Below are 15832 nucleotides of genomic sequence, written 5' to 3' on the forward strand. Positions count from 1 at the left end.
GCGCCTCTGCCAGTGTTCATAGCGGTTATTTTGATCTTATTAAAACATAACTAACCCTTACCAAACCTTCCTTGGAGCGCTGGATCTTAAATTCGTTGTTTATTTACAGAAAAAGCCTTGACATCAGCCATTATCGTTCACCCTGTATTGTCTTAATGTAAGTAATCTACTAGGGAAGTTTTATGATGATATCTATAAGTGCATGTTTCCCTTTCATCATGTAGGTGATGAGTATGAGTTTATTTTTGACAATGAGCCAGAACACCACACTTTGCCATTTTATTCTTATCAATATTTTGAAGGTTTTTAAAAAGAGGGCTTGTTCATAAATCATTCATAGCCTGATTTATAGAATGTTTTAGTGCTAAACACACGGCCAAAATGTTTTTTTTAATGGCTGTTGACAGTATTTGTGAACCGTGTTTGTTGAGAAGATTTTGGATCCCGTCTTCATCCGTCATTGTTCAGATTTCTGTTCTGCAAATGTATGTAAATGTACACAAATTCAATAAGATAATGCCCTTGGGGAGTCTCCTGTGGACATTGACTCTTGTAGTGAAAATGTTAGTTCTGCAATGATCTCCATGAGCCAATCATATCATTGCCTTCTCTGTCTATCAACTGTTCTCTCTGCTGCTGCCAGATGTCATTTTCTGTGTGAAATTGACACAACCTTCCTCTGCCACCTTCACCTCTAGATCTCATCACATCCTGCACCCCAGGGTTCCTTCCTTCATTAGAAGCCCAGCTCCACACCACAACCATCCACAACAGGCATTTTCCTTGACGCCTTCCCCTGTACCGATACGCAATATGTATTTGTGTAGTCTTCATGGCATCTCTAGCCCGTAAAAGATTGAAGACGTTGTGATGGGGTCAGATCGCCAAAGACTCTTTTAATAGATATTAATGATCTAATAGTTGAGCCTTCAGTTGATAAGAAAAGGGGCTGGGGTTATTTTAGTATGCTATACCATCCCAAACACACACACACAGACACACACAGAGCAGGGCTCATCAGTGCTCAGGCTTCTAACTAAGTGATTTCTGTCTATAATCCACCCATACAATAACCTAATGAGATTAACACTGTCAGCTCAGGACCGCGCGTGATTTATGGTTTTATATCCAACCGTCCTCTAATAAGTCACATCAGCAGATGCAGTCCACATACAACGCGGTACACCCGCACAGCAGTAGCGACATCTGGCAGAGAAGTCCAGGAGGTACAACACTATATAGAACTTGATCGTTTTGCAAGCGCATGAATTCCCCCCCCCCCCAGAAAGTTGAAAAAAGTTTCCAAAGCGGGAGCCAAACACTCGGGTCATTTTGAAAATAACATGCACAAAATTATTTTGGCCTTGAGCGCACAGAAATGAGGTTAGCTTTAATTCGAAATTGGGTTGAAGCAGTATCATGGCACGCTGTTTAATCACGCCTTTGAAATGGGATTATCAAACCCATTCAGATGGGCATTCCTCAGGCTGCAGCAGCCACAGTTAGACGTCTACCTCCTCGTGTTTAAACAGCCAACAAAAGCTTTGTGAACTTTCTGGAAGTTTTCAACTTTTTTTCTCGTTCAAATTATTCACACAGGCACATATCTATGACTAATCATACTTATAACGCCAATCACCAACCTCCCAGCAGGGCTGCTGTCTCCACTCCAGCACACTTGGGTTTTAGCCCGAGGGACGGGTGGTTGCAGCATCTCAGAAGCCAGTGGGTCCGCGTCCTCTTCTTCCCGTCCAGCCCACTCCCCCACCACCCGAGGGCGCACCACTGAGTTATAGCCTCCCAAGTTCTACAAGAGCAACAGAGACATACTAAGAGGCAGAACAACAGACTGAAGAGGGCAGACAGAGAAACAGAGGAACAACTTCATCTTAACAGTGTAAACTTTAAATATATAACCAAGACTAATAACCAAGACTATGTTCTTCACCATAAAAAGTGTCTGTTCTGAGTTTTCAAAAGCACCGTAGTACATAGAGATTTGTCTCCTTCCTGTGTTGCTCCCAAAGCCAGACAGCACACATTTACAACCTACGCTGTGCTTGTCTTTGACTGGATCCAGGATAGCATCAAATGCTATTGTCTCTGCATGATCAGAGCAGGTGTTTGGTATTCATTACCTGTCCCGTCCCACAGAGAAAGAAGAAAAATCTCTGGGCTGGGAGCCAAGGATGTTGGACATGTACTGCTGCACTGAGCAAAAAGTGACGTCCCTGTCAAAACATATGCTGCGTCTATCATGAGGAAACATCAAATCCAAATCCCTCTGAGTCGGTACTGCCTGGGCAGCTGCTGCACTATTGTGTTTGGGAAAGAATCGGGGGGCCAGGCGAGGACAAAGACGGAGCTAAGATGCACACTGAAGCAGCGAGGGGAGAGGCAGACGTGCTCACTGAAGTTATCACTCCCGCATATCACTCCCATGAGATAGCAGTTCATCATCAGAAAAAGAGCCGGGCTGCTCTGTCAGACAAGTGAACGTTATTAGACATGGCTTTCATTTGATGTCCCGTGAGCGATGCTGCAGAGCGATGAGTGACAGAACTCTATTTCCACGTCACTGAAATGCCGGTGTACTGTATATACGAGGCAATAGAGACTCCCGTCTAGTTGTTATCTACCTGGTCGAGCTCGTCGGAGATGGCGATGCCTGCAGAGAGAAGAAAACGCTTTAAAGCACAGGGAAGCATCGAATACAGTTCAAAATCCCAGTTTAGGCTTCATCGAAGCTTAGTGGCGGGCTTGTAAGATTAGCCGCTCGATCCGGTTACCTCCCAGGATTTACAGTGACATTTACAGGAATGTCTGCGCTTTATTTCTGTATGTTCAGATCTGTTTGACACGGCTCAGCATGGTGCGGGCGTGCACTCTGCCGAGCTGCGGCCACTCACTGCGCGACAGACTCTCCAGGGCCTTGCCCAGCTTCTTGCTCTCCTGCAGAATGTGGCTGAGCTCGTCAAAGTCACGGCTCTCCCTCCAGTCCCAGGACGGGCACTCGATCGACCGCGGCACTGGACGTCACAAACAGAAAGAAAGAATTGTGTTGTCACATCTTCTGAAAGCGCACAGGTCCGATAAGTGTAGTCAAACATTACACAAACAAAATTAAACAACCGCACTGTAATTTGATCTTTGAACTGCCACTGGGTCCACACAGGACTTTGTGAATTACTGCAGGATGGAGTTGAAGGGAAACACAAGCAGGAAAGTTGATGTGTCTCCTCCAGAAGCAGCGAGCTCACTGGACGGAGGCCAGGGCCCAGTGTATGTCAGTCTCTTTGATGAACATTTAAAAACAACTCAAAACAGGAGCAGGAAATGACCCACATCCTGTACTTACATCCTGCACATGTCCCCCAGCAACGTCCCGCGGCTTCTATATGATGGTTAATTCATGAACTGTTGAATTCAGACATTATTTATAAAAGGAAAGAGGGATTTTCTTTTATAGGGAGAGGGATTACTTGTAGTTCATCCATATCTAACGCTCTTACGCTCTAACGCGAGTGGATTTGAATTGAAAACCAGTGGGTTATATGAGGAGCTGCCAAACCAATGCACAGGTCCACTCGCCACTGTTCCCTGCCTGAATATACACGTGAACTAGGATATGATGGAAAGGATTTCAGAATAAATGTAATGCGTGTTGGAGTGAAACACATACATGATGACGGAGTAAGCGTCACCCTGCTGTTTGACAGCACTGCTGCTACAATCTTCTCCTCTACCCTTGTTTGCTCGGGCTAAGCTGCTTGGCACAGTAACAACCATAACCACAAAGCAAGTGTCTCTGCCAGTACAGACCGGCGAGGAGAAAAATGATTTCATTACTTCCGGCAAAGAGTGCCTTTCTGCCCTCCCTCAGCTCGCCTCCGTGTGTTGAGCTGCAGCCACGAAGGGCCGAGCTGTAATAACAGCGTAGATGAAGGGTTAAGGATTCAATTCCCACTATGGCCGTCCATTAAAGCCGGCCGATACAGTAGAAGTGAGGCCAAAGCACATTAACCCTTTGTGCCAAACTGTGAACAGAAAGGAAGAGCAGGCATAAGTGCAAAGTCTTCGGTTGTTGTGTTATTGCTACAATTTACAAGAAAGCGGCAGTTCTTTTCATTTCAATTTTGCATGAGCTCGGCACACCAAAACACCTATTCATGTATTTTTCATGTGATTTGACTTTAAATGCAGCTTTAAAGGCTTCTTACGCTCATAACACGTGTCATTTCAGCAAACCTCAATGTGCTGAGTGTTGCTTATTTATTCTGACTTCTCCACTTCACTCATTTCCTTTTTTTCACCTCATACACTCATCCCGACACCCGTTTCCTCTTGATTGCAAGAAATGCTCAGACCGCAGCCTAAAATAGATCTGGTCTGGCAGTGACGGAGCACAATGCTAAATAATTGAAGTGGTCTATGGCTCTGCTCGCTTCATATTTGACCGAGCCTCATTGTCTCGAGCGTCATACTTCATTCCAACATCATAGCTGCATGTTAGTTTATGACAGAACGGAAAGAAAAGTTAGACGGATCTTCTCATCGACATTAACTTTGTGAACCGTTCATCTTCAGCGTGTGTAGCAGGAGCAAGTGTGTAAAAAGTGGCACTTTGTGATGAACTCATCTGCAGGGCTGTGGGATGCTGGACTAGACACTGTGACTAACTTTAATTAGATATAATTACATCAAATTAAAAATGGAGATTAAAGTCAATGGAGTGTGTAATTGGGATACAACTGATGCAACAGGTACAGTATCAAAACTGTGCCGCTTCATGAGTGTGTATGTGGTGTGTGTGTGTGTCTGTGCAATCAACGTAATCATAAAAGAAAGAAGTAAAAAACTTAGAACACAAAAAGAAACTTACAAGACTTGGATTCTGGTGAGGGAGGAGAGATACTGGAAACAGCCAGGTCACTCTTGGACTTTTTCGGTTTCTTTGGGTGAATTTGCCACGGCTTCTCATAGTTGCTGTTCTCCCTTCGAGGGTTTTTGCTTTCTGTTGGAAGAGATAGTCACAATTTGGGCTTAGAATGCCCCGTTATGCAAATCCTAGAAAGCATAAATGCAGGCCGAGTTTACTCCGCGAGCCCTGTCGCGTCTCTTTCAGCTGATAGTTATCACATAATGTGAGTATGTACAAAGACAAATTCCTCATCCTGCATGTGTGTGTTTGTGTGTGTGCGTGTGTGTGTGTGTGTGTGTGCACGCTTTCTGTGTTTACTGACCTGGGGAGCTCTGCGCCCACAGTGCTGCGGAGCCAGAGAGAGCTCTGTGCAGCTTGCCTGGGCTGTCTTGCTTGGTCTGCAGGTGATCAATGAGAAAAGGGATTGGATGGTCGGGAGTCTCAGTTATCAATTTGGTCATCAACTCCTACAGGAGCAGAGTAAAGCAGAGAGCAGTTAGATGAAAGTGGAACAACAATAAGGAGTGAGAGTACGGCCAGTGGAGTATCCACCATCCTGAAGTGGACAAACAGTAAATCCCAACACGCATTACAAGTCGTGGTTTGTAGTTGCCTTCACTATCACGAGAAGGATAAGCCTCTCATCTTTGCTGTCATTTCAGAAATTTGCTACACCATATGTCAATATCCTTAAAGGCAACAGTATGTCCGCAAAGTTTGGAGCACTTCTGTGTCACTTAGTGACAAGCATGTCAGCAAGCTCCATCAATATCAGATCACTCGGTCAAGACACACGGACAAATGGGAAAAACAAACACTGCAGCCTTTGGTCAATCGGTGCCTTTCTTTAAATGGTCATGAAGGGCCTAAGGACAGAAGATAGAGACGACTGAATGATGTCATTGTTGTGAATAACTGTGATTGACTAAGCCTGAATAGAAGATGTGAAAGGTAAAGTTGTAAAAAGTTAATTATATTGGAAGGAGAGGATTCACTGAAGAACAGGGAGGAAATGAAAACATTCATAGGATGAACTCACATATAGGACCGATAAAGAAAAGTACTGCAGGAGGTAAAAAAAAAAGAAGGAAAGCACAGAGGGAGCCACCGTAAATGTGCTGAGGGTCGAGGCCACAGCTGACTCTGCATGCTAATTTAAAATACGTCAAACGCACAATGAGAATTCTGCATCAAACGTCCCTCATGTCATAATCATTCAGTTATATCCTATCTCAGTGCTTCGCTGACACATAGACACATGTCCATACCAATTAACAGAAACCACTCTAGGTAAAATACAAATGTGGTATACATTTCTTGCAGATGGAATACGAAAATCTACTTTTGGCACCAAAGCAAAACTGTTATTGCATTCCAGATGTAGTGAATAACCATGTGAAGTGTGAAGGGAGATGAGCATATGTCCGTGTATGCAAATGTTTGGTGCGCTGGCATGATATACAGACTCTATTGGACCAGTTTAAGCCAGCCAGAGCAGCAGCAGAGGCTGACTTCAGGACGAGTACTGCAGAGAAGCACAGGAAGGCATTAATGGACTGCAGTGAATCGGCACTAATGTATGGATAAAACCACTGTGTGTGTGTGTGTGTGTGTGTGTGGGTGTGTGTGTGTGTCCGTGTGACAAGCATGTTACTCTATAGAAGTTTACGTGCAACTGAACTGACTCATGTAGCCATATGCGTCGGTGGCTGCTACGTCTTTGCCCTTGTGGACATGCTCATGCTACAATGAGGCGGCCCATGTGTGTATTAAAGCTGGCAAGTCTTGGCTGCGCTGCGTGTGCTCAGAAAGCTAATCAGGTAATTGGTCAGGGGGACATTCCTGCCCGGCCCCAGTGTACTGTCTACAGCAGCGAACAGCATGTGAGTGGACAAGCGGTGAATGTGCTGGAATGTCACTCTGAAGACTTCAGGTCAAAAGGAAGGGAGAACCTCGCGCCTCGGCCTGAAAGAGATGCAGTATGACGTGATCTAAAAGCTCTTCAGAAAGAGCAAAGATGCCATTTCTGAGAAATAGCCATATGAGAGAGGCCTGGAAGAGAATTTAGAGCAGATATAACATTTAATACGAGGTTACAGCTTCCAAGGTAATGATGCAGATATAAAAGCCCATCACAAGTCAGACCGTATTGCCCAGCTCCCAAAGTGCTTGGAAGCAATGAAATCCTCTTTCAATCAACGTTGTGTGTTTTGTCGTTGAGAGTGTCGGCTAACCGTTAGTCCACCACTGTCGTCAAACACAACGCAAAGACTGTTGTCTGCTGTCATGAGCATCGGCGCATAAAAGAGTTTTAACAGAGCCGTTATGAACTGTCAGCCCTGTTACTGAGGGTTTACCAAAGCATCTCTCCTCACAACTGCAATCGATTTCTGTGCCCTGTGTCGAACAATTATAAACCACTAAGATGTAAATGTTGTAATTACTGCTTAGTAGCTAGCGCCTGTGGGTAATTTAACTAACCCACCACCAGCAGGTCTATAAATGTTGGTTGATTATACAGGAAGCCAAAACAGCAGAACTTTGTTAAGTACTGCAGGGTTTCCGAATAGTTTTTTATGGGGAAGGGGAAAGGATGTGCAGTTCTTTTTATGGATGACTGCAGAGAGGTGATTTTCATGATTGTGTTTCCCGACGGAAACCACACACACAGATGTGTAGAGAGATAATCCAGAGATTGGCAGAGAAATGGCAGCACATGTGGGTTCATCTCCATTCTGCTCACGTCTGAACTGCAGACACTTGTGTGCCAATATACATACATATAGACTTATAAATACATATACATATATAAACACACACACACACACACATGCATACATTTTGTAGAGTGTTTTGCATGAGCTGATGAGTTTTTGCTGAATGAGCTATTGCACCCATGTGCCTTTGTGGAATTTCACATCTCCAATAACATCATACACACAAACATCATACGGCAAAGAGACACGCGTATGAGTAACAGGCTCCCCCATAGCTGCACGGCGGATGTGCCTATATTACACAGTATAATTCACATAATCAGCAAACCAAGGTAACCGTATCGGATAATGATATTAAAAAACACAAGTCCTGGTTGACTGCTAATCACATTTTCTTTGACAGCAAAATAAGATCTACGGTTCCCATTTGGGTCAACATTTATACAAGCAGACTTTCAGGCTATTTGGCTTAAAGTGTCTTGCATCAGCAAAACAGTCCCACACGTGTGTATGTGAGGCATATACAGTGAGGCAGAGGGTTTCCAGCTTCTGCGTCAGTGCACGATAAGCAAGCCAACAGGTGGCGTTAGCAGCTGAGACACGCAGTCCATATCTGTGCCGATCTGTTGTCGGGCCGGGATATCTTTGTGCCCCAGCGCAGCTTGCTTTGGTGGCGGTAATTGACAAGCTGTCAACCGGCCAAGAGACACCCGAGTCCTTGGAAGCTCTCAAGGACTCCCTGCGAAGACAATGACAATGATACTCTCTCGGCTCTCCCTGCGTCCCTGCAACTTGAACAAACCCAAATTGAAAGTGGAAAGGAGTTGAAACAGGAGCGGGCAGTGTGTACGCTCGGTCGCCCATGAGTGGCATGTTGAAGGACGCACTGACGAGGGACTCTGTTGGTTTCTCCCTCTAACACATCTGCTCCACCTCACAGGGTGATTCTTTACTTCCAACCTTGGACATCTACCAATCTGTGAAGGCTGAAAGGGAGACATTCCTCTTCACATAGATATTGACAGAGTTGACGTAAGCTCTGCGATGTAATAGAATTGGCCTGAGATTTGCTCTTGCGCTTTCTTGCTAACCCACGAGCTGCAAAAATTCCACCCCGGCAGTTTCAGACTCCTTGAGAGCTGTTTGAGCTCTGGATGTCCGCAGGAGCCGACTTTCTATGATGTATGCCGTCCTGGATGGAAGTGTATCCATTACAATCTATTTATGAGATGACTGTATCTGTGTCCTATGTGTGTGGGAAGATACAGGAATAATTGTTCTGTGCATTTTCAATGGTCGTGTTTGCCAGGTTTAAAATAATTTTTGGCGGCAGAATCAACTAAGACGTCGTTTCTCTGATCACAACAGCTGACATCTTTTTCTTCAGATTTGTCCTTGTGTAAAAAAAAATAATTGTAATGCAGCAACAGCTCTTCAAAGCCTCCCAAGAGGGCTCCCTGTCCTCGCCGCTCCTACCAGAGGCCACAGACTACCATTGATTTGCCTGCTGTTTGTCAATGACGTGGGAATGCAAAGTCATATCGCAGTACCTAAGGTCACGTGTGTGTCTGCCCAATGCGCTTCATACGCAGAAAGAGCTCATCATTGGAAAAAAATAGAATGATATGATGAGTCAATTTAGGGGAATTTGAGGAGAGGGAGAGAGAGAGATAAAAAAAACTGGAAGAGATCCAGACCTTGAATAAGCAGGCAGACAAAAGCAGACGAGATCATGCGGAAGAGGAGACTGTGGGAGAGGCGATGTCACCTGACCAGCCTGGCACTAGCAGATAATACTTATCAGAAGATATGCTTTTATCTGTCCCACTGATACGCACATGAAATAGATGCCCGAACGGCTCCCTCGCTCAATCCTGCAGCACTGCCTCAAGTCTATTTCCATCACTGCCTTTATGTTTTTCAGCTGTAGATATACAGCCCGGTGGTATTTTGAGCATGAGTAATGGGGGTTTGGCTCAGTATTTGTACATTTATTAACTAATTAGGTGACAGAAAGTGTATTTTACCATAAAAATGTGCTTATTGTTCTTAAATGTGTAAATGTTTTTGGATTGTTGGTCGGTCTCAGGCGCCAACCTCCGGTTCTGAAAAGTGAAGCCGATGCAGAAGTGTGTTGAACTTGCTTTCTTTCAAATGGCCAGCAAGCTGCAGAAAGAAGATTGTAGAGAAATCTGTGAAATTATTAAATGGATTTATTACCTCAGTAAACATTTAAACATGAGTTTGTGGTATTAATCGTTCAAAGTCTTCTTCAACACAGAATCATGTTCTCAGTAAATTATGGTCCCATTTATAGTCAAATAGACAATAAAGCAGGTGATGCTTTAGGGAGCCGAAGAAGTGTTGTATTGTGTGGGACTTGTCCAAGTTTTCCTTTTCTAGCTTTAACCCTTTCACGGCGGGTTCTCAGCTTGTGAAAGTGAAGTGTAACATTGTGGTGGCCTCCATTGTCTTATTCAGCATTCAGTTGTCGCCCTCTTGTGTCACTTTTGGTTGCAAAAACAAAAGACTCGCTGTTTCAAAAACCACGATCAACAGACAAATGGACGAAGTCACCTTGTTTACGTCCACTTCTTAACGCAGCCTATGGTTTACAGCCCATTAACTTACTTTGATTATATTGTTTAAATCTATTCTGCCACTTCCATATCACCCCCATGACCTTTAGGATGTTGCAGGAGACTCAATAGAGAGTTTCCATCATTTACCTGCCGCTGTACTCAACAGCGTCCACCGTCCATCTGATGCTTTCCTATCATCCGTCTTCATGAGCGCCGATGCTTGATGATGTTGCTTCACATCGATGCGGCTCATCACTCATCGTTCTAAACTTCAATGAATATCATTATAGTCTTCTACTTATTTGTGTCTCGTTTTATTGAACAATGTTCTCACATCGTAAAGGACAAAATTATTATTAAAAAAAATAATGGAATGCAAATAACCATGAGTTGCAGCCCTATAAACTCAGCTACAGCTCAGGTGGCCAGTGAAGTATGAAGTACTGCATTATTTAATATGATGATAGTCATAATTGTATGCATGCCAGACAAGAATAGGAAACCAAACAAGAGAAATAATTCAGCTGAAGCAATTCATTGATTTAGGCACCACTGCAAAGCTTAAAGCTTAACCCAATAAAACGAGGCTTCGAAGAGTTCACAAGGGTTCACATCCTAAAACAACACCCACATGGAAAAAGTACCGCACCAATGGAAACTCTGCCCAGAGAATCAGAAAGAGGAGATTTCATGACATAAGATAGTCACTTTGCATGACATACCTGTTTGATTTGTCTCAGGCCTCAAATGAACTGCAACTACCGTTTAGAAAGCACAGAAGGAGGACTGTGCATTCACCTCCCATCACTCAAACTGGCTTAGGGAAGGACCTCTGCTTGTACACTTGTGCATAGATATGAATCCCTCGATGGACAAACATAGACCCACAGACTGTCGAAGCTCATCTGTCCCACACCATCAGCATGACTATCAATTACACACAGCATTCAGACATCAGCTTGTCCAGGCTGTAAGTGGACATGATAACTTTATTAGCATGCACCTCTCTCCCTCTGTTTCCCATACACACTCCCTGCTCCCATCTTACGTATCCTTTGTCTTCCCTCCTCACCCCGTCCTGTACCGTCCTGTACCGTCCTGTACCCCCCTGGGAAACGACCTGGTGGTAATTACTCTATCTTTGCCTGAAGAGAAGCTGTATTAACCCATGCACGGCCAGGCGTCTGCCATATCAAGTCATCAACCTTGAGGAGACCGTCAAAACAAAAAGTAAAAAACCAAAACATGCCGTGATTGATTTGTTTTTTGTCTGACACTTTGCGTGTTAACCAATCTCAAACCGTTTCTCCCCTCGGAATTTTGATGGTGTTGATTTCTAAGTGTAAATTATACTGTCTTCCCCGTCCTCCAGAGATAACCAAAAGGGAAAGGCCTCGTTTCAATTTCCACGCGGCGCCATAACACAGCGCCGTGGGAAATTGAAAATCATTTATCTCTAAATTGATTGCATTGACTTTTAGCATGCTGTCACAGAGTTTTAAAATTCAAATTTGAGTGAGCGTCTGTTCTTGGATGTAAATACATGCTAAAAAACCCCACAAGCATATTAATTGATGAAGAACTTGGCTGAAAACCTGCCTTCATCACACTACTGCGCTCGAGCATCATAAAAAGCATCTCACTTCTCGTATCGGATTGTAATCAAATCCAAACATCAAATGATCACTTTATTTCTGTAATAACTGATCTAGTTTTGCAGATTATTATTATTATTATCGCTTTGAATAGTTGAGTTAGGTGTACATTAATAAACAAAGAAAGAAAAATAAAGACGTGACCTAAAACTGAGATGAAATGACTTTATTGTTACCAGACTATGTCTGCGTGGTATTTGTGACACATTCCTTACATTTTCTTTCTTTTTTTTCTGTACAGGAACTGTAGTGATTGTGGGCCAGCGGAATTATCATATGAGCCATATAACATAATCAATCACAATGGCAAATCAAATGTTTTAAAGGATATAAAAACAAGTTAAATTATGCACACAGTTTCACTGAAACAAAAAGACAGAAATCACTCAAAACCAATCACACCAGGCCCATTAAATTACCTCTTAAGGGATAAATCAATAGGTCAGACAGTGTGCGGTGTGTGTGTGTGTGTGTGTGTGTGTGTGTGTGTGTGGGGATGGGGGGTCCTGCCTGACTGACCTCTTTACGGTGCTGCAGGGCTGCACGAGACCCTGAGCACAGCAGATTGGAAACACTACACAGCTGAGCAGGTTGGAGCGTTTCCTCTTGGATGGAAGACAAATCTATAGGGAGCAGGAAAGTCATTTAACTGTACTATAAGTAGCAACACCAAGCGTAGCAACTGAGCAGCTTTACTGCTGCTAATTCAAGGCTTTAGCTCAAACAGAGTGCAGGTTTAACGCCAGAGCTTCTTTTTATTTTATCGATGTAAAATCTAATTCTCACTGGGCAGAACTGATTCTTTTCTGTGAAAGTAAATGTGAGGGTGGACCACGTCTTAATTATTAAAGAGAAAGAAAACTATAGACAAAAGGCATGAAATTAAGGCAATTGAATTGGTTATGTATACATTAATGTTTTATGACCATCTTTGTATTTTACATTATCAGGTGATCTATTTTAATTAATAAATTAGATCCAGTGTATCCCTCATCAGTACTTCATTAATATTAGCAAGGAATCGCAAGAACCAAGCTTAGACCACGTAATAATAGATATCATTTAAACAGATTCCTGCATTGGAATAGAGAATCGGTACGAACAGGACAAGATTTTGGTGTTGGACTCGTGCGGTTTCCGTATGCAGTCCGAGTATTAACCAATCACACTACAACCCATTGCCTTAAGAAGTTAAATGGTCATCAGACAGATCGCCGATGGGTTGAGATCGGATATTATCAGACCTGTATTCAAGCTACTGGAGTCACAAAAGAAGAAAGACAGACTTTGCCTTGAACAATGACAGCGATTATCGCACAAAACTGTGTAATTATTCAACATTTGACTGTTACACCAATTATGGTTCAATGCAGTGACATTTTTAGCTCCAGACTTATATGATTTCTCTGTTCCAACAGAACAATTATATCGCCTAAGGTATGATTGACAGAGCACAGCAGGGAGGATCATGAGAGCAGGTTTTACACCGTCTGCTGGTGAAGACCTCCTGGTCCTGTTACGCGTTACAATTGAAGTGATCCTGTTACCATGAAAGATGGCCGGTGAGGGGGACCTTTATCCTTAGCATGTGCAGTAGCTAACACAAATGTTATTGCTCCATCGTTTTATGTGCATCATATAGAGTGTAAGAAAAGGACCCTGCATGTGGCCTTCAACTCGCTTTAATGCCTTTACTGACTATAACTCTCAAATATGTGAAAGGTCCCGCTGCACTGCAACTGTTAAGTGATTGAAAAAGACGAGCTGTTTGAAAAGAATATCAATTTATCAAAAGGGGCAAGTGGCTGACAATAATCTGGAGTGCAATTACTTCAATTATTATGAAAGGCTGCTTCACTTTTTGGAGAATATTCGATGTTGACTCAGCTTGCTATCTCTGCAAAAGCGACCATTTCATTAGCGAGGGAGGAAAAAAAAATCAATTTGATGGCAAATCATAAGCTGTGTCTCTTCAGAGTGAGTAAATGAACCCCTGCTCGCCGTCACACAGAACGTGTAACGCTGCTGCTGCCGTGATGGCTGCGAGGAGGAAGAGGTGAGGCTTTGCAGATGAGTGTTGAAGTGAGGAAGAGAAGAAGAGTTTGAGTTAAGACACTGACAAAGACAGTGACAGGAAGTAGGAAACCTAAGGTAGAGATTAGAGAGCTCAGGGAGGGAACACTTTGACATTCCTCTCATATCTCGCATGATACTTGTACACGTATATGCAGTTGTTTCTAAGGGCTCCACAACAAATTAAATGTATTTAGCAGTTATCGTAAACAAATTAAGAAGGACGGCCTTTAAAATTAATATAACTGTGAAAGATGACCTGATCAGTGGGAGTCAATCCCTTGTACTGTGATACATGCGGTCCAATTTCATTCTATAATCGTTGAAATTATGATTCTGTTTCATCTCAAAATCTAAAATTGACCTTCACATTGTCACAATGTTGCTGTGTTTTTTTTATTTTTTATTTTTATCTGTAGCACTTTCTAACTACTGTTAATTAAAACATATTATATTTCCACATGAATTTAGAAATAGCTTGGTGTCATTTTAACAGACACATTTTCCCTTTAAGGGTAGTGACTAAAGGGAATCAAACTCTCAGCCAGCTCCTCTTTGGCAGCGTAGCAGAACAGCCAGTTCACTATATAAGATCAAAAAGACAATTATCCGGAGTATTCCAGCTTCTCTTTCTGGACTCTTCTTACGAAAACAAGCTTTATTCTACACAACTGAACGCATGTGAATGGGTTAAAGGTTTTTTTTTTTTTTTTGGACCAACAGAAAAATGGCCAAGGCTTTTCAAGCGCAACACCAAGGTAGCAGCTACATTATTTTCTCAAGAATAGAGCGGCAGAACAAGGAGGGTTTTCCAATATTCTCCTCTTACTATGCCTCTTTCTTACTCCCGCTCAAAAATTGTCAGCGTTCCAGAAAAATCGACACTACACAATGCGGCCCCACAATATACTATTCACAGTCTAAATAATGTTAACAACTCAGCAATTATCTGTGTTCATGTTGGTCTGAATGTAACCCGCGTTTGGCATCTTAAGGAGACAATACAGAGATAAAACCGTCACCAGAAGATACAAAAAGCACATTAATCAATTTTCAATTGTCACAGAAAGAAGATACAATGGAGCCAAAAAAAAAAGGAGAAAAAACACAAACTGAGGCAGGTGAAAGAGAAAGACGGAGGGAGGAAAAACAAACAGAGAGAGCACACAGAGGACTATTGTGCAGTTGAGCCTCAGTCACTGCTGTGGCCTCACAATGAGATCTGGTGTCTCCATCACTGGGTAAACGCATGTGAGGCCGGATTCTCTGTCCATGGTGCTGAAACGTGCCTCACTACTGCTCTCACATCTGTTTTACATGCACACTCAGAGTGTGTGTGTGTGTGTGTGTGTGTGTGTGTGTGTGTGTGTGTGTGTGTGTGTGTGTGTGTGTGTGTGTGTGTGTGTTGCTGCTAATGCGTAGCCAGCGGAAGCACAGAAGTGAAACATCAGCACTTTGAGATATACATCATGTGCATGTGAATTATTTTTCATTAAATACAGTGCAGGTGGAGCAGCTTGCACTTCATGTGGATAAATCGGAGGAGTCTTTCGTCTTGTTTAGCGAGCCTCACAGATCTGCTGCATCTCATGCAAAAGCCAGTTCAGATGGATCTTCCCATCTTTACTCTGATCATGCCTCACACCTGCCTCCTGCTTTAAGCAAGACATCCAATAGCAAACAAAAGGATGAAGTCATGCTCTCCCCGGGGTTTCCGAGATGCCACTGTGAATACCCCGGGATGAGCACACAGATCCACAGACTGGCAGACGGACAGGGAGGCAGGTAGTTAGTTTTCTGTGTCCACTGTAGCAGAACGCACAGTAAAGCCAACCCTGCGGCGCAAAGATGAATAACAACTGGCTTCTCCTTGTGTCCCTAACT

The 15832-nt window shown here is 43.2% G+C and overlaps 1 protein-coding gene across 2 annotated transcripts in view; it reads right to left on the reverse strand.

Moving 5' to 3' along the window:
- cunh8orf34 (chromosome unknown C8orf34 homolog) overlaps positions 1–15832 on the reverse strand; it is a 50459-nt gene that overhangs the window by 33846 nt on the left and 781 nt on the right. Inside the window, exons 2-6 of one of the 2 annotated variants that reach the window (XM_068582298.1) lie at positions 5244–5319; positions 4883–5014; positions 2910–3029; positions 2640–2668; positions 1644–1807 (exon numbers count right to left, since the gene is read on the reverse strand). In XM_068582298.1, the coding sequence (XP_068438399.1) occupies positions 1644–1807; positions 2640–2668; positions 2910–3029; positions 4883–5014; positions 5244–5319 (521 nt within the window). Of the gene's footprint in view, positions 1–1643; positions 1808–2639; positions 2669–2909; positions 3030–4882; positions 5015–5243; positions 5389–15832 lie in introns of both variants that reach the window. The other variant, XM_068582297.1, reaches the window with a different exon arrangement.

This window comes from Clinocottus analis, unplaced genomic scaffold (genome assembly GCF_023055335.1).
Source record: "Clinocottus analis isolate CAN_PGR_092001 unplaced genomic scaffold, fCliAna1.0.p SCAF_18, whole genome shotgun sequence".
Taxonomy (NCBI): Eukaryota; Metazoa; Chordata; class Actinopteri; order Perciformes; family Cottidae; genus Clinocottus; species Clinocottus analis.